The 22,327-nt window shown below is 41.2% G+C and overlaps 1 protein-coding gene across 10 annotated transcripts in view; it reads left to right on the forward strand.

Moving 5' to 3' along the window:
- Window positions 1–22,327, forward strand: part of tnrc18 (trinucleotide repeat containing 18) — a 161,448-nt gene that overhangs the window by 101,868 nt on the left and 37,253 nt on the right. For 9 of the 10 annotated variants that reach the window (XM_068055767.1, XM_068055771.1, XM_068055769.1 and 6 more), the window contains 9 exons: window positions 1,412–1,596; window positions 3,619–4,033; window positions 6,606–7,565; window positions 10,131–10,327; window positions 11,364–11,500; window positions 11,956–12,084; window positions 12,509–12,683; window positions 16,447–16,822; window positions 19,063–19,368. In XM_068055767.1, coding sequence (XP_067911868.1) covers window positions 1,412–1,596; window positions 3,619–4,033; window positions 6,606–7,565; window positions 10,131–10,327; window positions 11,364–11,500; window positions 11,956–12,084; window positions 12,509–12,683; window positions 16,447–16,822; window positions 19,063–19,368 — 2,880 coding nt within the window. The remainder of the gene's footprint in view (window positions 1–1,411; window positions 1,597–3,618; window positions 4,034–6,605; window positions 7,566–10,130; window positions 10,328–11,363; window positions 11,501–11,955; window positions 12,085–12,508; window positions 12,684–16,446; window positions 16,823–19,062; window positions 19,369–22,327) is intronic. The other variant, XM_068055775.1, reaches the window with a different exon arrangement.

Raw genomic sequence — 22,327 nt, forward strand, 5'->3', positions numbered from 1 at the left:
GCAATTATATGCTTTTTCTTAAGTTTGATACTATCTTTAACTTTTTTAGTTAACCCCGGATGGTGGGTCCTCCCCTTGGAAATTTTCTTTCTTGTTGGAATGTATCCTGTGTATTCTGAAATGTCGCTTTAAATGCCTGCCACCGCACCTCTATTGACCTATCCCTTAACCTACTTTTCCAGTTCACTTTTGCTAGCTCTGCTTTCATGTCCTTATAATTGCTCTTATTTAAGTTTAAAATGCTAGTCTTAGACCCACTCTTCTATCCCTTAAACTGAATGTAAAATTCCATCCTATTATGATCACTGCTGCCTCGGGGCACCGTCACGAAGAGGTCATGAATTAATCCTACCTCGTTGCACAATACCAGGTCTTGTATAGCCTGCTCTCTGGTTGGCTCCAGAATGTTCTAAAAAAACTATCCTGAAAACACTCTATGAACTCCTCATCTAGGCTACCTTTGCCCATCTTATTTTTCCAGTCTATATGTAGATTAAAATCCCCCATATTATCACCGTAACTTTCTGACAAGTTCCCATTATTTCTGCCTTTTATATCCCATCCTACCGTGTGGTAACTGTCAGGGGATGGTATCTTTGGGATTGAGATGGCTCTAAGTTGATGAATGTTCAGAACCAAGTCAACTCTCTGTGGAAAATTTGATAATCCTGTAGCTGACCAGATCCATTATAACTCCAGAGAGCTGTTGCAGATGGCTTGACTCTTCAATGCGACCTGGAGAGTTAGATGTATCTCTGGGACTGGGACTCAAAGCCACGTAACCCAGCCGGCCAAAGCTTAGATGGGTAATGTAGTCTGAACTGGAAAATTAGTGGGAAGCTTTCCATTGATGTATTCTGGTAAGCAGCATACTTTTAAATTCTAGCAGTATCTCTCTCTCTTCCTCTCACATATACACACACATTTGTGTGTGTAGCCATGTGTAAATGTGTATATATATAGATGAAGAGTCAGAGAGTGAGCTGCTGAGCTAACAGAAAATAAGAGTTTATATATATTTAAAACCTCCTATCTAGTTTATATTCTAGTTCTGAGTCTGGGAGCAGATTCTTGGAGTAAGCACACATTCTACTGATATATGAACTGTTTAAGTAATTAATCACTTTTTACTTTATTGTCATTTGTGATACTGTAGCTGTTAACAACATAAGAACATCAGAAATAGGAGCAGGAATAGGCCATACATCCCCTCTTGCCTGCTCTGCCATGCAATAAGATCATGGCTCATCTGACCTTGGCCTCAACTCCACTTTCCTGCCTGTTCCCATAACCCTTGACTTCCCTATAGTTCAAAAAGCTGTCTAACACAGCCTCAAATATATTCAATTCGTGCAGTATTTTGTTTCTGGTCTTGTTTTCCTGATGGTGACCTCTCTGTACATTCTTGCAGCAGAGTTAATGGAACGGGCACCTCCTTTGTGGCCTTCGATGTACCCCCCGACAGGAAGCTCCCTGCAGCACGCCCACCAGCTCCAGTTACTGTCTCACCAGCAGCTCCTCCGGCAGCACGAGCTATACATGCTGCAACAGCAGGCAGCCCACGCCATGGAGATCCAGCGCAATGCGCAGCTCGTCGTAAGTTCACCCAGTAACCTCTTGCGCCTTTTGCCATTGCACTGATCAGATTAGCTGGACTGGCAAATTATTTAATAGCAGCAGAGCAAAGCGCTTGGCACTGCTGCCCTGTCCTGTACATGACATCAATTCCCATATGCACAAGTAGAAGAGCTGAAGTGTCTCATTGCTGATGGTCAACATCAAAGTGGTGAAGAATTGGAGCAGAGAAGAAGTTGAAGTTGACAGATTCAATGTTCTTTCCAAAAGTTTCATAACATTTAACAAGGTTAGGAGAGCCAACAGGTGAATTTAGTGGGCGGAGCAAGAGATCTTTTTTCGCTACAAGAGGTTGAAGTTAGCTTATTCAAATCACCAAAGCAAGCAGCAGAGACATGAGGCCCTAAGCTCTGGAATTCCCTCCCTAAACCTCTCTACCTCTCTCTCCTCCTTTAAGATGCTCCTTAAAACATGTGGCTCAGTGCCACATATTGTTTGATCATGCTCCTGTGAAGTGCCTTGGGATGTTTTTACTATGTTAAAGGCGCTTTATAAATGCAAGTTGTTGTTGAAATTCAGGCCGAGTCACTGACATGATATTCGATGAGCCACCTCAAGCAACCTTTCCTGGTGAACACTTAAACTTCACTGTGGCCAGGAACACGTTATCCCTGCGATTTCTGCACTCACCTGTATAACACCAAAGGCACCTACAGGAAAATGGCATAAGCAGTTGGAACAAGCCATTGTGGGGGTCGGAATGGAGGAGGGGTGGGGGCGGTGGTCACCAGAGTCACGATGGTGGAGCCTGATTAGTAATTGTATTATTAAAGCAATTCTTCAAGGCCCATGGAAGATCAAATAATGTGAGAAGGCTTCCTGTGAACACTGGTTCTCCTTTGATTGACACCACACAGACACTTGGGAAATTCATACATGGAGTGAGTTTGGTACAGTTTCAGACAGCATCCCAAATTCTGGGAGTGTGCTGTAGTGGATGAAAACATCTAAGGATGTCCCAAACACGTTATAGCCAATTTTGAAGTGTAGTCACTGTTGTGATGTAGGAAATGTGGCAGACAATTTGCACACAGCAAGGCCCCACAAACAGCAATGTGATAATAACCACATAATCTGTTTTAGTGATGTTGGTTGAGCAATAAATATCCGCCATGACATGAAGGAGAATTCCCCTACTCTTCCTCATCTAGTGCTATGGAATCTTTTCTATCCACCTGAGAGGGCAGACAGGCCTCCATTTTAACATCACATCTGAAGGATAGTACCTCTGACAGTGTAGCACTTTCAGCCTAAATTTTGTGCTCAATTGCCTGGAGTAGGACTTAAATCGAACACTTCCTGACTCCGAGATAAGAGTGATACCAACTGAGCTAAAGTTCACATATAGGTGGTTGCACACGTTTGTGTAACACTCTTGAAACGTGTTTTAATGGTCCCTCCATAACTATACCTGCAAAATCAACAGCGCCAAAGGATCTTTAGGATTTGTTACATTTGGTGCTGCTTTTGTTATCAATATCCTTGAACCACACCCATTTCAGCACCTGCATTAAAATATTGCAGATTGGAATTTGTTGAGAGTGTTGGTACCAATTGGAAAAATTACCACTGGCAGTTGGAAAATATCCCTTACTAAGGGAGATTTGCCTTGCTGTTCCAACCCAGGTACACTGGACTATCTGGACACGACAAATGCCAGATTAACAGGAGGGTTCCTTTACAGGTGTGAACTCTGACCTGCCCATTATCCCATTTTTGCTGTACACAGACAGTCCTGGGCACCGACCCAGGAAAGTCTCCCCTGTGGTGTCTGTCGTGCAGGGTGGAGATGTTGCTGTAAATGAGGTTACTGTAGAATTTTGTTTGGTAATCCTTTGTCTGTTTACCAACCCTGGTCCAAAATGGGTAACACCCTTTTAAAAAACACTTATATAATCCCTATTGCTTTTTATTTATCAATAATAACAGTTGGATGCAGGGGAGATGTATTCACTACATGCCATCATTTCATTTTTACAACAGGAAAGGCTGAAAGCAAATGAGCAGAGAAATGAGATGGAAGATAAAGTATGCAAGAGAAGCTCTGAGGGAAGCAAACATGGGCTTGTGGCCTCCTCTTCAGGAATGTTACAGAAGAGGCACTCATCGCATTCTCCAGTGCCATCCACATCCTATCACAAGACAGGTACCCCACCTCCCTCGTCGCATACCTCATCTCCCAGATTAAAACTGAAGTCTGATGTAAGAGCTGAAATGGGGGAACCATTGCCCCCACGACCTTATCATTCGCCGTCTCCAGCATCCCATCCGCCCAGTCCTCCGCATGGTTCACCACCTCCGGCCCCAGCTCTGCCCCAGAAAGTGGAAGTGTCGGAAGAGTCCGAGAAGAAAGGCTTGGAGAAAGATGCCTCTGCTCCTTTTCAGGCCTTGTTTCCTGGTAAGGAGTTGCACTTCATCGATGATATTTGCAGTCATGTACAATACCAGTGAAATATTTGTTGTGCTAAATGGAGATGACGAAATCCTAAACTGAACTAGGCCACTCCAAGCATTGGATGTAGATCAGACCAGTACCTACAAGTGTAGTCTCTATAAGTTGCTAAACTTCTGGCCAGGGACACTATGTCTAACCTTGCTTCTGCTTGAGATCTCCTTCTCACTAATGTTGAACCTGCTTCCTTCCTATGAGTGGTATTCACAAGTCAGATACCCATGTCTTTGTCTGCTCCAGAACTAGCCTGGACTGCAGCAAGCAGCTCTATGCGAACTTAACATGAATATTGCATTAGATTATCTCTGGTTCAGTGGATATTATTCAATACAGGTCTTAATCCCTGTACTTCATTTCTGAGACTCCATTTGAATACATCCATTCAAAAAGGTTGTTGCCTTTCCTCATTTGCTAAGGACCTAAATTCTTATAACAAAGCATAATGCTTCGTTATTGGCCATTCTGAAAACCAGATGTGATTGGGACTAGCATCTGGTCCACCTGACAAGATAAATACCTTAAGAGGAAGAGGATAACTAAGAAGAGAGTAGGGCCTATAAAAGACCAAAAAGGTAACCTATGTGTAGGGGTGGAAGATGTTGGTATGGTTCTTAATGAATACTTTGCTTCTGTCTTCACAAAAGAGGTTGTTGATGCAGATATTGTAGTTAAGAAGGAGGAGTGTGAAGTATTGGATGGGATAAACATAGGGAAAGTCATAGAGTCATAGAGAGATACAGCACCGAAACAGGCCCTTCAGTCCAATGAGTCTGCGCTGACCACCAACCACCCATTTATACTAATTCTACATTAATCCCATTTTTTTTCCCTCTCACATCCCCACCTTCCCTCAATTCTCCTACCATCTACCTATTTTAGGGGCAATCTTTTTACAATGGCCAATTTACCTATCAACCCGCATGTGGGAGGAAACCCACGTGGTCACAGGGACACCTTGCAAACTGTGCACTGGCAGTACCCAGAACTGAACCCAGGTCACTGGAGCTGTGAGGCTGCGGTCTTAAAGAGGAAGTATCAATGGGACTAGCATCCTTGAAAGTTGATAAATCACTAGGGCCAGATGAAATGTACCCTTAGGCTGTTACAAGAAGCAAGAGAGGAAGTAGCAGAAGGTCTGACCATGATTATCCAGTCCTCACTGGGTACAGGTGTGGTGCCAGAGGATTGGAGAACTGCTAACGTTGTACCTCTGTTTAAAAAGGGAGCAAAGGATAGACCAAGTAATTACAGGCCAGTCAGTCTAACCTCAGTAGTGGGCAAATTGTTGGAATCTATTCTGAGAGACAGGATAAACTGTCACTTAGAAAGGCACAGGTTAATCAAGGATAGTCAGCATGGATTTGTTAAGGGAAGATCTTGTTTGACCAACTTGATCGAATTTTTTGAAGAAGTAACAAGGAAGATAGATGAGGGTAGTGCAGTTAATGAGTTTTTGACAAGGTCACACATGGCAGATTGGTTAAAAAATAAAATCCCATGGGATCTAGGGAAATGCAGCAAGGTGTGCAGTTCTGGTCACCTCATTACAGAAAGGATGTAATTGCACTAGAGAGGATGCAGAGGGGATTTACAAGGATGTTGCCAGGACTGGGAAAATGCAGTTATGAGGAAAGATTGGATAGGCTGGGATTGTTCTCCTTGGAACAGAGAAGGTTGAGGGGAGATTTGATTGAGATGTACAAAATTTTGAGGGGTCTGGATAGAGTGGAGGTGAAGGGTCTATTCACCTTAGCAGAGAGGTCAGTGACAAGGGGGCATAGATTTAAAGTGATTGGAAACATTAGAGGGGAGATGAGGAAAAACTTTTTCACCCAGAGGGTGTTGGGGGTCTGGAACTCACTGCCTGAAAGGGTAGTTGAGGCAGAGACCCTCAACTCATTCAAAAGGAGTCTGGATCTGCACCTCAGGACCTGTAATCTGCAGGACTACAGACAAAATGTTGGATGATCGTTTTTCAGCCGGCACAGACATGATGGGCCAAGTGGCCTCTTTCTGTGCCTTAAACGTTCTATGATTCTATGATTTAAGCTCTCCTTATTAGATAGACAGATACTTAGATTTTGGATAGACAAGGGAGTCAAGGGTTATGGGGGCAGACAGAAAAGTGGAGTTGCAACCACAACCAGATCAGCCATTATCTTATCGAATAGCGGAGCAGGCTCGAGGGGCCAAATGGCCTATTCCTGCTCCTAAGTCCTGCGTTCCTAAATGTAGTAAAGATACGGGGAAGTGCTTCAAGATCAACCTTTTCTCTTAAGATCACTTAGTTGTTTGCAGCATTTTAGTGCATGTCATTCTATATAAGATCACTAACGTGTTGTAATCAGCTTCATGAAGTATTGTGCACCTATATGTGTGCATATATAAAATGTGCTTATTTAATGGGATTTAGCCCAGCATCTTTTGTAGCTCTTCTACCAGAGCTGCTAGCATTTATCTGAATTGCAATTTGCTTCACATGTAAGATAACTCTGATGTTTTTCTCTGTGTTTTATAGAGATTCCTCAAGGATACCCTTATCGGTCCCTCCCAACATCTTTTGGCAGCCATTATCCTTACCTCCTTCAGCCTACCGCTGCATCTGATGCTGATGGTTTGGCACCAGATGTACCACTGCCAGAGTCCTCTGAGCCCATGCCCTGTTCTATTGCTCCGTCCTCACCTGATGTTAAGCCAATACACTTGCATCCCCCAACAGTGCAAGAGGACTTGTGCGCCAGCATAGGTGCAGAGCCAATTGAGATCAAAGTGCAATGTGAAGATCTGATTGGCCTTGAGGACAACAAGACCCTGTGTGACCGACATCTCGAGGTGCAAAGCAAGCCCATGCCATTTGTTGGAGAAATGAACAATGAGCCAACAGACCTGACCACAGAACATAAAGCATCACCTATTTTGGAGAGTCAAGAAGACCACCAAAGCTGCCAGTCACCTTACCAGACAATTTCTTGCACTCCTGAGGTGGAGGCCAAGAATGAGCTGCAGCAAGCGCAGGCCAGCTCTCCTCTTGGTGACTATCAAAGCACTATGACACATTCTGAAGTAGATAGTTCAAAGGTGGAGGAATTGCCAGAACATAATGACCATTATTTTAAAACTGAGAAAGTGGACGTAGAGAGCAACATTGAAGATGCAATACACACTGCGCCTTCGAATACAACAGAGCCTATTTTGGAGCAGTTTGAGCTGAAAAGGGAATTGTTGTGTTTTCAGATCCCTGATAATCATGCCCCGGAAATAAAACTAGACGACCCTATGGCAGGAATGAATGCACTGGTGGCGGCTGTGGAGCTTCCCCAAGCATGTTCATTACCAATTCAGACGGCCATGTCTAATGTTCTCACGATACCTTCTGACTTTAGTACTGCTGACAGTTCTTCTCTTATTGGCATTGCGCTGCTAAGTGAAATCGCTGAACTCGAACTGGAACGGCGCAGATCATGTGAGATCAATAAACGTAAGTAACATTTGTTATTTTACTTCTTCCTTCCCCTTCCCCAAGGAACTTCTGCTCATCCAAGTACTCACGGATGTTAACATTGGGTAACAGAACACGATTAGCACTCTCAGGTCAGGCATAGAACAACTAACTGCAGCTTAAGCATCCCTCTACTCTGCCTCAATAACATGCCCTGACCTCAGAAGATATCACATCCGCCCCACCCCACCACTGCAATAATGCTACCTTTTCCATTTACCACACCAGCTATCCTGTATTCTTTCTAGACTTGTGATAGACAATTTAGTGCCACATTGGGGACTGCCTAAACTCACTATTCACATGATCTCATACAGCCAACAAGCCAAGACTTTTATCTCATCTGTGCAGGCTGGACTAGAACCCAGGTCCTAGCGGTAAAATGTTAGAAGCTTTGAAAATCCCCTTTTATCAGAATTCCAACTGAAAATAAGATTTAAAAAAAGTACAGAATCTTGCAAAAAGAATATAAAGGACTCTGTTTAAGGTCAACCATTGTACGGTCAAAAGCCACTTGTAATCAAAAATATTCTACACACAAGAACCATTTCCATTCTGCAATGCCAAATGTGATATAATCAATTGTGATAGAAATGTTTACATTTGACCTAATTTCAATGGAACTGGCCGACAGTGAGTTAAGATCTAGTTTGAAAGATTAAACCCTAGAATGAAAGTCTTCTTTTGTGCTGGCTGTAAGCATCTTAAGGGAAATGAGAAAGGACAGTCTCAACTCAGTTCCATCTGTGTTTGGTCTACAACACCCAGGACCAATTTCCCTTGCCTCAGCATTAATTGGCAGTGTGAGAGAAACCACAAGATTGGCGAAGGTAGGAAATAGAACAGTTACACTGAGGAGAGGCGCCATTGGGTTGGAGATAAAAGCACACTATTCCCAGTAAGGGAGATTTGCTTTGCATCTGGTGAATGTTGTACCTGATCTAGGTCTCCTTGACTCTGATACAGAGTGCCAAAAGTTGGAAAGAGAATCCATTGCCAGCATTAATTAGCATAAAAAGTGCCAAAAGAAATATAAAAAGAAACTTTTTTTTCCATGTATTCCCATCCAAAACCACAACAGTTTGGCCATCAAGTTGTTGTTGCAAAGCTTTGAAGCCAACTTTAGACTTTCTGTGGATTTTCAAAACTAAAGCTTCTACCAAAGGACCATTTGTGGAAATTTTTGTGACATTTTTACAGAGGAAATAAATAATTGGAAGCCTGCGTGGCTTCCTGTGAGTGGGTCCTTATTGCCAGGTATTCACAACATCTTTTTACATTGTTTTGATAAGGCTCATTGATGCAATGTCCTTTCATTGTGCGAAATGCATTTTGGAAAATCAGCACCATCCAGAACAACATTACTGATGGAGAGGAGGAGAATTCTCAAACTCCAGCACTGTCATGAGGCTTATTGCTAGGCCTGTAAAATATTCCAGGGTTTAATGGCTACACCCAAAGTGAGAGTCCACTTCTAAAAATCACAACCTTGGATGATATCAAAGAATAATTATTTTTGTTCTCTCACATTTTCCTTTGTTTTTGCTCCCACTGGCCCTTTTCTAAATATGATATTTGGAGCTTAAAAATTCTTATGCCAAATGAACATTTTGTCTTCCATCTGAGCGTCCTTTTGCGCTGATTTGACTCCTCATGCAATGCCAGAAGACAGGAGCTCTTTCAAATAAATCACTGATAGTCAATATATGGTCAAACGTTAATAAAATGGTGGGTGAGGCGTCATGAACCTGTTTGCTTTCATCAAGTGTACAGTCAACACTTCTTCAGAACAGACAGGGAAGCTTGGAAAAACTGGATACCTGCCAATTGCATTGGGTTGTCAAACACTCAAATGCCACTGCAGCAATGAGCATTCAGGTGTCAACATCACTTGATGGAATTTAGTTTCAGTGGACTTCAGATAGTCCAAAGGCCAACTTCTGCAACTGGTTCGTGAAGGGGGAACTAGTTTGAGCATTGCGGCCAAAAAAACGCTTTCTATCTCAATGAATAGCATTCTGAGTTATAAACTTGGTATAAACTATGTGCTATTTTAGATCCCGACAACAAACTAATGATGGTAATATTTCCAGTTGACTGAGGGTTTATTTATTTTTAGGATGTAGGCATCACTGGTCACTTCAGAGGGCAGTTAAGCATCAACCATATTGGGTGTGGAGTCACATAGGTCCAACCAGGCAAGGCTGGCAGATTTGCTTTTCTAAAGTACATCAATGAACCAGCTGGGTATTTACAATGATCCAACAGCTTCATGATCTCTTTGTACTGATTCCAGCTTTTAACTTAAATGTTGCTTCTAAACTGAATCCAAATTCACAGACTACCATAATAGGATTTCAACTCACGATCTTTGGACTATTGGCCCAGGCTTCTTTCTGGATTACTAGTCCAGTAACATAACCATTATACTACCAGATTGACTGTAAACGATAAATGAGCAATAAATGTATTTTTTCACATTTGTGATGAGACTGCAACTAGGGAAGAAGAAACCTTTAAAAAAAAACTCCTTTTTTTTTGAAGGGCTGGAAGGAGGAGGGGCCCACTTGGATTTGGAAAGCCTCCTTGTTGCCAGCACCCAAGCGCTGATGATGGATTCCATTCCTTCGATTAGCACTGAAGCTCTCGAAGATACAAAGAGCGGATCAGTGACCATCAGGCTCCCCCGTGAGCTAAATCCAAACAAGAGATACAGCTGGATGCAGAAGAAGGATGAGCCTGTGAGTGAATTGAAAAAAAAGACATGAGCTGCATTGTTATTGTTCATTAAAAGATACAACACCAATTTTGTAATAAAGAGAGGAAAAAAAACTTGCATTTATATAGCATGTTTCACAACCTCAGCCAATGAGGTGCTTGTTTTGCTATATAGACACAGTTGTAACACAGTGGCCAATTTTCACACAGCAAGCAGCCACAAACAGCAACATGATAATAACCAGATAACTTATTTTGTGTGTTGGTTGAGAGATAAGTATAGACCAGGGTGCTGAAAGAACCCCTCTTTGAAATTGTGATGTGGGGTCTTTAGCCTTAGGAGGCAGATAGGGTCTTGGTTTAACATCACACCTGAAAGATGGTACCTCTGACAGTGCAGCACTCACTTGGTACTGCACTGAAGTGCTAGCCTGTATTTAGTGGTCAAGTACTTGGAGTGGGATTTGAACCTACAGACTTCTAATTCAGTGACAAGAGTGCTACTACTAAGCCACAGCTGCCACAGGAAAGAGCACATAGTTTACATTAATTAGAATGTTTTATTTAAATACTGACATACAATTTTAATAATGCAAGAAGTATGTTCAGTTTACTCCATTTTTATGTTTCTACTGGCAAATAGAAGATGCTTTTTGGGTCTATCTTTGTCAAAATAACATAGAACAGGAGAATCCACATGTATGCTACAGGACTTACTTCTCTACTATCATAAAGGATCAGACTGTACTTTACTAGTCTTTATAATATTTACTTGAATTTATCATTATTTGATGGAGATAGGCTGAGAGGTCCAACTGCAATTTAAAACACTAACTGTTGCATTCTTAAACTGCAAAGTATGCATTGTCAACATGAATATGTGTCTTTGAATTAATTACACCATAAAGTATTTGAATGGGGAGAGGAGTTTAAAAATATCCTTCGAGGCCATGTCATTTTTAATCTCTGGAGACAATGAGTATGAATTCCACTTCAAACAGTTACGTCCTGCTGTCTTCTTTCAAGACTTTCTCTGAAACAGTGTCCTTTCAAACTTAGATGTTCTCCATTAAATCTGCCATTGAGGGGATGGATGCCATGGAGTTGGATTACAGGATGAAGCTGGCAGAACTACAGAGGAGATACAAGGAGAAACAAAGGGAACTGGCCAAGCTCCAGAAAAGGAGAGACTCTGAGTAAGTGACTTAGCTTCAAAGGCAGCCCATTCAATGGATTACAAATCACAGGCAAGCTGGTGCAGCCTTTCTGTTCAACTACTAAAATTTTCAGAACTAATCTGGACTCTGAGAGTCTCTTACCACCATTAGCTACTGTAATTCAGTCACAATAAAGACAGCTACCTCATTGACATGCATATAAAATAATGGCCACACCCCAACCTTAAACCGTCCTTCCTGAAACAATAATTAATGTGCGAATTAACACTGTCAAAATCATTATAGCCCAGTCTACCTGCACTGGGCAAAGATCCAAGAAGGGCCCTATCAGGAAAGTTATCTTACATTATGTATATGGGGATAGGGATCACATTGATTCACTTAATTAAGGCCAGGCCTATCAAAAGTTCTCTACTACTAACAAGTTTAGTTACTAAATCACATTTAAAATAATCCATATTGTATCTCTGTAGAGAAAAACGGGATGAGAAAAGTAGGAGTTTGTCGCGGAGAGGACCCGGAAGGCCGCGAAAGAGAAAGCATGGCTCAAGTGCTCCATCACCGCATGTTGATAGAGGGCGAAGTGACAGCAAGAGTGGGAAGTAAGTTAATGCGTGGAGAGAAATGGTTCATTACTGATTAGCTACGACTTGGCCAATGTTATCTGAATCAGCACCAAACGGCCTGTGCAGGCTGGGGAATGCAGTCCACCCCCTCCCCCACATATACATCAACACCTTTTCATAGCAGCTGATCACTTCTAGCTATCAAACCGCCTTCTGTTAAAAGTCTGGTGTAGAGGGAGGGGCCAAGCAAGGTAGGGAAGTGAGCAAGAAGCCATCACTCAACTGACAATTTGAATCTTAGGGAATTCAGGACCAGTCTGCACAAGGTTACATCTCTCTACTCAGGTTTGTTTCGTTCATATCTTTTATTTAATGGCTTTCCAGCCATTAAGGTTCTTTCTTTTCCGTACTTTTATGGTTTGCACTCGGTTCACTTTGACTCCTGCCTTTCAATCACCAGGCACGGAAAAGGTTTCCTGCTGTCAGATGAGATGGAGATGGGCGAGGGGGCCAGAAAAAAAGTGAGGACAATGAACCAGGATGAAGATGAAGAGGTGGAAAGTGTGATCATGAAAGTGAAAGGGAGAAGTCGAATGTGGGACGAGCAAGATGCATCTTCTAGCTTTTCACATGAGGTGAGTGAAAAAGAGGTTGCTTCAGCAATGCTGTTAGTTGGTCGGGTGACCTGCCTTAAGTTTGATTATTTCTATTTTGATCTATTTCCCCGTCTTGCAAACCATCTATTCCAGTAATAATTCAATAATCTCACTCTTTTTGTGCGGGCGGCTTAGCCAACAGTAGTGCTGAATTAATAAGGTTATTACAATTACTGAATTATCTGTACAGCTCCATGTTGAATTGATTAGAAATGGGTGGAAGCGTGTGATGTAGGTGGGACCCATTTGAATTCAGTCCAGACAGAAAATGAGAGACTTGTCAACTGTTTATTTTCAGAATTTTTTTTTTAAGAACATCTTATCAAGCGTCCATCCACAACATAAAACCGGTCTGAAACTGACATGCTTGTGTGGAGCTGTCTCCATTGGCATTAACAATCTCAGCATTATTCATCATTCCTATTCATTGCTTCAGTGAGCTGAAATTCATCAAGTCAAAGGACAAATTTCTATTCAAAGGAGGTCATTTTAACTTTAGATGATGATGTAAAATGGACACTATCAAATTAGCTGCTGTTACAGCTGGGTGAGGAAGGAGTCTCAGATTCTCCTCTTGCCCCTTTCCTGGTTTGGCCGTCACAGGGTTTAACTTTTAAAACACAGTATTTTTAGCTTAACATAGAAACATAGAAAATAGGAGCAGGATTTGGCCCTTCGAGCCTGCTCTGCCATTCATTATGATCATGGCTGATCATCCAACTCAGTAACCTGTTCCCGCTTTCCCCCCATATCCTTTGATCCCTTTTGCCCCAAGAGCTATATCTAACTCCTTCTTGAAAACATACAATGTTTTGGCCTCAACTGCTTTCTGTGGTAGCGAATTCCACAGGCTCACCACTCTCTGGGTGAAGTAATTTCTCCTCATCTCAGTTATGAAAGGTTTACCCCTCAGTGAGATTTAACACCTGAGGTTTAACACCTCAGTGAGTCTAATAGTAATTGCAAATGAACCAACCAGACAGGTTTTCTTAGGTTTAAACAAGAAAGATGTAAGTTTATTAGCCTTATCACTCTAACTCGGTTAAAATTCCTAAAATACGCAATGCAAACACCCTAGCATGCATACGAAATAAACACACACACAAATAGATATAGAGGAGGAGAAAGAAATAAGGGGGGTGCGGTTTGGAAGTAGTAAGTGGAATTCAGTTACTGTCTTTTGTTTTGCTGTAAAGTCCTTGGTTGAAATTGAAGTCTTGGAGTTCTCGCTGGGGCCCAGTGCACACTTTCAAACTTGCTTCTCTGGTACCAGAAGGCTGAAGAAGTCCCCTGTCTTGAGGCTTAAGCTGCTGCTGTGGGTCCCTGTGATTTTGCTTGAGAGAGAGACAGAAAGAGAGCGGTGCTTTCTCCTTTGCGTTCACTTGCAGTCTGCCCAAACCTTTCTGTGAGGCACAATTTAAACGTCCCCCATCTGGCCAGCAAGTAAGTCTTGTGACCAGCTCTTTGTTTGAAACAGCATTGTCTGCGAGGGTTGTTGATTCCCAAAGTTCTCCAGTCATACTCAGTGGGGTGTGGAGCTCTGGCTCTTACACAGACAAAGAAAGTTGATTATTATGATTGCCCAGATCAATCTTCTTAATTGAATCAGTGAGCACTCCCATTGTCTCTCTACTTAACTGTCTCTCAGAATGCAAATGTGCAGCCATGTTTTCAGCCGTTCAACTCTTTTTTTAAACAGGTTATGTTCAATGTCCAGTAAAAAGGTTCAAGTAGTGTTCCATATGACAAAATTATTATGTTTCCATTTGGCAGGTGTGGTTTCTGTCACAACTGCTTACCACACAATTTTCCTTTCTTTTGAAGTCAATGTATAACAAGCAGCTAATTCAATGTCGGCCATTTTATGCCAGTGCCCAATGTTAAAATGACCCATCATGTCGGACTGCTTCTAGCCAGCAGCTCCAACAAATAAAATCAAGAGCAATAAGAAGCAACCAAAATCTTTTACCACATTTGGGATTATAGGTCTTATGAATGGTAATTTCTGTACCCTTAGCCTCTCATCGCTCACTCCCCACATGATTTTCTCAGATTGGAAGGCCTGTACTAGTCAGTAAGGTTGCAGTTGGGCTCATTGAATCAGTAGAATATCGATTGATAAAACTTTCATCTTTTTGTTGTTGTTTACTGCGTTCTTCAGTGTGGAGTTTCTTCCATGTATGAAAATACCCTATGATGCATTTCCTCTGATTGCTGTTTGTACTGAACACATAAACATGTTGGGAATAATTTCTCCTTTTGTTATTTGTAGCAAAATGGTGAATGTGAGTATAAAGAATGCATTTATGATTTGGCTAGCAGTAGCAAATTAAAGAAATGTTCTTGCTTTGGTTTAGTCAGTAGATGCTCTTTCTAAATCAAACATTCTTATCAACTGTTCTTTCCAGGGAATGTGAAAAGCTTTGAGTATTGGTTGTCCAAGAGTATATGCGATTATAGATAGTCAATGGGCAGGTGAAAAACCAGCATAGATCTCTTTCCATTCCTCTGATTGGACATATTTACAAGTACAAGTAGACATTGGCCCACTGTGGCAGCCAATCCAAAATGCCAAGGGTGAAACGTTGGAATGTCCCACATGCATGGAGAAGGAAAGTGAACAACTTTCATATTCTATAGTTAAGATCTCTTCCCAGTGTGATGAAATGAAGAAGAAACTTTCATGGATATAGTGCCTTTCATGACCTCACAATACTCCAAAGTGCTTTATAGCCAATGAAGTACTAGTGATGTGTAGTCACTGTTCGAATATAGGAAATTTGGGAGCCAATTTGTGCACAACAAGCTCCCTCAAACAGAAATAAAATAAATGACCAGTTTTGTTAATGTTGGTTGAGGCTCAAATGTTAGCAGGGCACCAGGAAAGCTACCCTGTTCTTCCTGAAATAGTACCTTAGGGTCTTTTATGTCCACATGAGAATGCAGACAGGACTTCAGTTGATCTGCATCTCCAACAGTGTAGCATTCTCTAAATAATGTGCTCAAGTCTCTGGAATAGGATTTGATCCACATCCTTCTAATTCAGCGGCAAGAATGCTATCTGCTGAGCCACAGCTGACACTTAAAATATTAACCTTATCTTAATTGAAACTTAGTGACATTTGGAGCAAAGCTTTTAGCAACTGCACAATGTGTGAATGGTTTGTGTCCTTTATGTTCCCAAGCTGTGTTAAAGCAAGGGGTACTGTGGTAATGTAAATCTATCCATAAGCACACATATTATCTAAAAATAAAGACCATGGTGTATTTTGATCAGACTTAACAAGTGTTCTTCTCACATCAAACAATAAACATAGTAAACTTTGAATCTCTTCATGTGTCCCCTTGAAGAAATCAAATGCTTATGTTTTTTCCTTATTTACTCAATGAAAACACCTTCTTAATTTTGAACATCTCTGTTAAATCGTCCTTTAACTTTCTCTGCTCTAAGGAAAACAATCCCAGCTTCTCCAGTCTCTCTACAGTGAAGCAGTTGCAATTTGATTCTCAGCGCTATTAAGGATCATGGATCCAAAATTCATATCCCATCACTCCATGAGGTCAATCATTGGTGCTCCAGAGTCCTGGACCACCAGCTGACTGTGTGGGATGTTGGGGATCCATACACTGATGTTCTGTTTCTTCCTCAAGTTCATTTCTGCACGCTCCTGTTTTTGCTGAGGATACCATTTGTGTTGAAATGACACTAAATTCTGCTCTCCTGTTACTTTAAACCCAACAGAGCCATGGCCAGATTAAGTTCAAGAAGAGAAGGAAGGTCAGTGAACAGGATCAGCTGGCGACCAAGCTGCACCAAACCCTCTCGCTAACTAAATTAAAGTCACCCTTTAAGTTTGCAGATGGTTCGATGGGGAAACAGAAATGCAGCGTGATGGACAACTGCAGGCATCTGGGTTCTCATAAAGACTTTTTGGGAAAGGATGGAAGGAAGGCACTTCATAAAAGCATCAGTAGCTCACCGAGCATGCTCTCTTCCAAAGAAAATAAAAGCAAAATGGCAGCCAAAGGCAGGAAGTTGGAGTCAAGTTCAAAGTTGAAGGGTAGGCTGAAGGCGTCCCATTCTCCAGCAAGATCAGAGGTCAGCAGTTACTCCTACAGTAAGTTCTACTTTTTCAAATTAATTGAAGTATATTTCCTGCACTTTTGTACACCACATTACCCCTGAGTAGAAGGGATTCAAAATTAAGCCTGTTATTATCTGGAATGGGATTTGATTACTGGATGTGGAAACATACAGTCTAAAAATTCAAAGCCTTACTAATCTAGAGTAAAGTAGCCTAAATATTTAGTTGAAATCCTCAATCTCACTTCCTACCAGTCCATGTTTACTGAGTCTCAGATGAGGTTAGATGGTGAGAGCTTGTGGTGCAAAATGTATCCTGTGGAACTGCCACTGCTTTTAGATGATTCTTAAAATAATTATATTTCTGACAAATGTTTTTGGTGATTTTTTTTTTGTGTGTGTGTATATTTGATTGTCAAGTTGATGGACGTCAATGCTGGGAAATGTAATACTTTCCACTTCTGGCAGCCAATGTCAGCACTCTAAGGTTTGGTATGACTAGCCTATACAGACAAAAATTCCCTCCCTACCTTAACAATGTTGATTTGTAACTCGTCACTCCAGCAGTGAAGCTGCTGTTGTGGATCAGCCAGCTCTTAAAGGGACCGCCTGACTTTCCTATCCTCTATAATCGATGGAGATTGCGAAAATTGGACGGTTTCTATTCCGGCTGACTGGCAAGTTGAAAATCCATCCCAGCCCTCAGCAGAGTAACCCAGCCACTCTTTATATCATTCCTTATGTCTAAGTAGATCTTCTGCTTACAATTTGCTGTTGGTGTGGGCCACCTTGTTCTGCTGGGTTAGAGCATTTGCTGGAGTTTTTTTTACCATTACTGTCCACTGATTTGATGTTAAAATTTAAATTGCCAACTTAATTGACTGAAACTCTTGTGGTGTGGACATTATCAAAAAGATGTGGCTATTGCACTTTAATATGTCTTAAATTTTATATCATGTCTTATTGTATTGTCTATATTACTTGAGAAGATCAGAATGTGGAAACTTAGCTGGGCAATACTTGTTAAAGTGAATTATCACTATACTGCTGACCGTTGTCCAGGATAGCAAAGTTTGATTGACCTGATGGCTTTAGTGAATAGATGCAATGCCCAGTGTGGAAGTGAGCCAGACAGGCCAGCAGGTTTGATTCCCCCCTCTTTAACCTGTGCTGATCTCAGTGGGGTAGCGGGAGAGTGAGCAACCTTTGGCTTTAGTCTCCTAGTGCTGGAGAGGGGGACTGGGCAAATCAACCTGGACTCCCACTTCTGATGGCTCTCTAGTGATATCTGCTGAGAAGAGTACAGGTATGGAAGTTGTGGTGAGTACTGGGCTTGGCTGGAACGCACCCCACAGTGGAATATCATGGCGAGGCTCACTTTTCCAGGCTCGCAGAGGAAGGATGATGTTTTTGGGGGTAGGTGTCAGGGGGTGACCGACAAAAACAGGAACTTACCGTGTCCACACTGGGAGGGAAACAAGAGAAAGGGGGAATGGAATGAAAATTGCCTGTTTGTTCTGATACTTTTCATTAGTCAAAGATAATTGGTAGGTTTAGCCAGTAAAAAACAGTTTTAAAAGTTGTAGAGTTTGGATATGTAATTCTTATATCTATGTACAAAACAAGTTAACAGAGATAAACAGGCGGAGTGCTAAAAGGTGTATCTTGCATATATAAAAAATGACCATAACATCAGATTCATCCTACTAAGCCATTTTCTGCCCATCATACAACAATAGCTTGCATTTATATAGTGCCTTTAAAGTAATAAACCACCCCAAGGTGCTTCAGAGGAGTGTTATCAAACAAAATTTGACACTGAGCCACAGGACAAGTGGTCAAAAACTTGGTCAGAGAGTTAGGTTTCAAGGAGCAGCTTAATGGAGGAGAGAGAGCTAGAGAGATGGAGAGGCTTAGGGAGGGAGTTCCAAAGATTAGGGCTAGACAGCTGATGATGTGCAAAAGACCAGAATTGGAGGAGCACAGCTATCTCAGAGGGTTGTGGAGCAGCAAGAGATTACAGAGATAGGGAGGGGCAAGGCCATGGAGGGATTTGAAAACAAGGGTGACTATTTTAAAATTGAGCCAACAAGTTATAGTCAATAATGTAACATTAGCTGGGGAATGTTGGCATATCAACTACCTGCAATTCCATTTTCAGGCATTTGGCATCTTGAGGAAGCCTGCTCACTTGAATTTTTTGTTTTTTTTCACAATACTATGGTATGCTGAAGCTTTGAGTGGTGACACTGAGTGCTACCTTTACCACTGCAGATACTGACACGGAGGATGAGGATGAGGAGGAACTGGTAAAGGATGAATGGCCACTGCAGTCCACCTCAAGTATGTCCGAGCGATCAGGCTCCAAACAGAAGGCTCCTGCTCTCTATGGCATAATATCAAAGAAAAGCAAGGCTTCACTGGGCACAAAGCAGGCCAAAAGACTAGCGTCTGCCACTGGGACTATGAGATCGCAACGAGCGACAGACAAGAAAAATCTGAAGCACTTTGCCTTGCTGCTGGAGGAAGCTGAGGCTGGATCTTCCTTCAGTGACAGTTCGGAGGACTCATTCAATCAAGGTTAATAGAAGTAAACCTCAGGTGTTGAGAGAAAATGATGGTGCAAAGTAGTGACCATCTGGAATTTGGCAGTGTAGGCTGCCCTTTTCTAACTGTGATGTATTAAAATATTGGCTCTTTTGGAGCCTGTGTCTAATTGGCTAATTCCTAAGTCCTTTTTTTCCCTTGGGATTGGCCTCTTGAGAGGCTGCAATGAACCACTGGAATTGTAAATTGAATACTTTGTGTGTGTGTGTGTGTTTTTCCCAATGTTTGTACTGCAATGTGGTGCCGAAGCTTAATTAAACATGTTAATTTCTTTTTTTAACTAAATGAGCGTGCTTTGTCTCTCTTGCTTTGCATCTGCTTTTAATTTTTTTTTTAAATATGTAGTCTTCTTCTAATAGATGAAAGGGCATTTCACTTCATTCCCACTTGCAATAGAACACTCTATTATTCAGATATCCCTTTCATGTCAGACTGTTTATAGGAAATGCCGCAGTGTTGGTTATCTCTGTCTTTATTTCTCAGAAGCTTGCTGGTATCGCCTCCTCTAGTTGCTAATACGTCCTCAGATATCCAATAATTTCAATACCACCCCTTTTTTTGCTTCTATTTTCTGTTTTATTGGTTGTAACTATTTCCAAAGCCACAAAAGAAAAGATATGTGTGGAAACATCACAGCTTGAATATTGTCCTCGGGAGTTGATTGGCATTTTCTACTTGGGTTGATAAAAGGCAACATCTGCATTTAACTGAAGCACTTAGCAAATTTCCCCAAAGGAAAGCAGAATAATACGTGGCAGAGAGCAGGGAATCATATGCAGGAGCATTTATTAGCTTGGCATTGGTTGAAATCCTATGAAAGGTCTAATTAGCATCAAGATGTATTTAGCCAATATGAAGCATATAACAAATTCTAAGTCAATAGTGATATTGTGCAGATTTAACTATTGGTTTGTGTTAAGAATATGTGGGATTGAACAGCCTGAGTATAGCATAATTTTACCAATCGTTGGAATCATCGTATAACATCCCTGTAGTCCCTGGTGTAAATTGTCACTGTCCATTCTAATTGAGTCTCTGGAGACACTAAGCTTTTGAGAGCTGGTTTGCCAGATATTTTCAAACTAATGACATAGCAAACTGGTTTTCCAGTACAATATAATGCCATTTAACACCAGTTTTGTAATCATATTAAATCTTAATTATTTGACTGCAATCTGTGTAACTTTTTAAAGTAACTTGGGATTTCTGAATTTTTTTAATTTCACGGTTCAATTCTTTTTTGGGGGCCATGATGTATTTTAAAGCATCTGTTTCACCAGTTGTAAAACTATGTCACAGTTTGAAAGCAATCGCTTGATAACCACCTTATCCCATGATAAGATCGGAGAGGTTGAGAGTTTATATGTACTTTTTTTTCAACAAAAATATTTGTGCAAAATAATTTAAAGAAATGAACATATAAACTGTATTAATATCTTAAAGCTCTGTTATGGTTTTTATTTAAATAGTATTGTACCATAGAAGCTTGGGGGTGGAATTCCCATTTTTTTAATCAAATGGTAGGTGTAAATTAGTCATTGCCCACTTTGTGTCAATATATTGTGCCTCCGTTCACTCGTCTGTTCCAGAGTACAAATATTCCAACTGTTTTATACACCAGGGAGTTTGTTGAATCATTTTTTGTTTTCAAAGGCAAGTCCCTTCTGTGTAACAAGGCAAATCCAATTGAATGGGAACAGGAGGGTATTTTGTTTAGCAAAGTGCATCTTTTGTATCAACGCAGTTGCTGCAAATACCTGAATTCACAGAACTGGACTTGCATTAGGACTAAGTGGAGACATAACAGCAAGCAACCACATGAAATCTGCAGAAGGGTATTATTCATTGCCAGAAGCCATTTTGTTTTGTTTTTTTAAATGGCTAGACATTTGAACAAGGCTGAGCAAACGGTTGTGATTTTTTTGTGCTCCTTTATGGTAGCGAAAGAAGGCTGTTTGTCTTAGGTAAATCAAAGTAATAATCTTATCATTACTTGGAGTAGCTTTTTGAGGTAAAGGCGGGACTATTTCTAAATGAACATTGGCAGGAAATGATAGAAAGCTAAAGAAAGAATGCTCCTTAAAGGGCCAAGTCAAATCTTTTGCTCATCCAGACATTTGAACAAAATTGTATGCTCCTGGATGATACAGTTCTGTGAGAATGGCTGAGGTTCACAGAGCCTGAATCTTTTTAGCATTTTTTGACATTATATTTGGGATATTAACTATTTATGGATCTTCACAGAAGAAGCAATGCCAGTTGTAAATAATCCAGTGGTCTTGCCTTTATTCCTGCTCCTGCTTTACAGTCCATGCTGCACCAAAATCCATTAATGCCTGGTTGTATTAACACATCTTGCAAAAGCCAACAAAATCAATAGACTCTGTGCTAGACAGTGTCCTTGCTGTGGCAAAGAATTGATCATTTCTAGTGGTTCTGTTTTAGGAAAGCAGCCCACTATGTGCATGCAGATATATTCAGGGCTGTGAGATCAAGCAGTTGGGGTATAATGGATTTAAGCAGTTCAATAAATAAGACAGGATGTTTGTAAACCCTAGAGCACAAGCAATAGAGGGGAAGGGCCACTGGATTTTCATTTGATTGGCAATGATACATTGAAAGTGAAGTTGCTTTTCTTGGAATTTTTGGTATGTTTCCTTCATAAGGTCAGAAAAGGGTTGCCCTGGTATTGTTGATAAAGGGCGAGATCTGTTACTAATTGCCTTAAGGGATATTTGGGTAATAGGGTTCTTTATGGCTGTCCCCTAATGTCCAGTACTAAAACAATAACCTGGCTTTTCTAGATTGCTCGCTTTCTCCTTGCAGCTGCTTGACATCCCTTCACCTTTGACCCCTATCCATGATGCTTGAATGTCTATCGGTATCTTGCATTGCTCTCATGCTGCACTAAGAAGCAAAGTGATTGGCTGGG

This window comes from Heterodontus francisci, chromosome 24 (assembly GCF_036365525.1).
Source record: "Heterodontus francisci isolate sHetFra1 chromosome 24, sHetFra1.hap1, whole genome shotgun sequence".
Taxonomy (NCBI): domain Eukaryota; kingdom Metazoa; phylum Chordata; class Chondrichthyes; order Heterodontiformes; family Heterodontidae; genus Heterodontus; species Heterodontus francisci.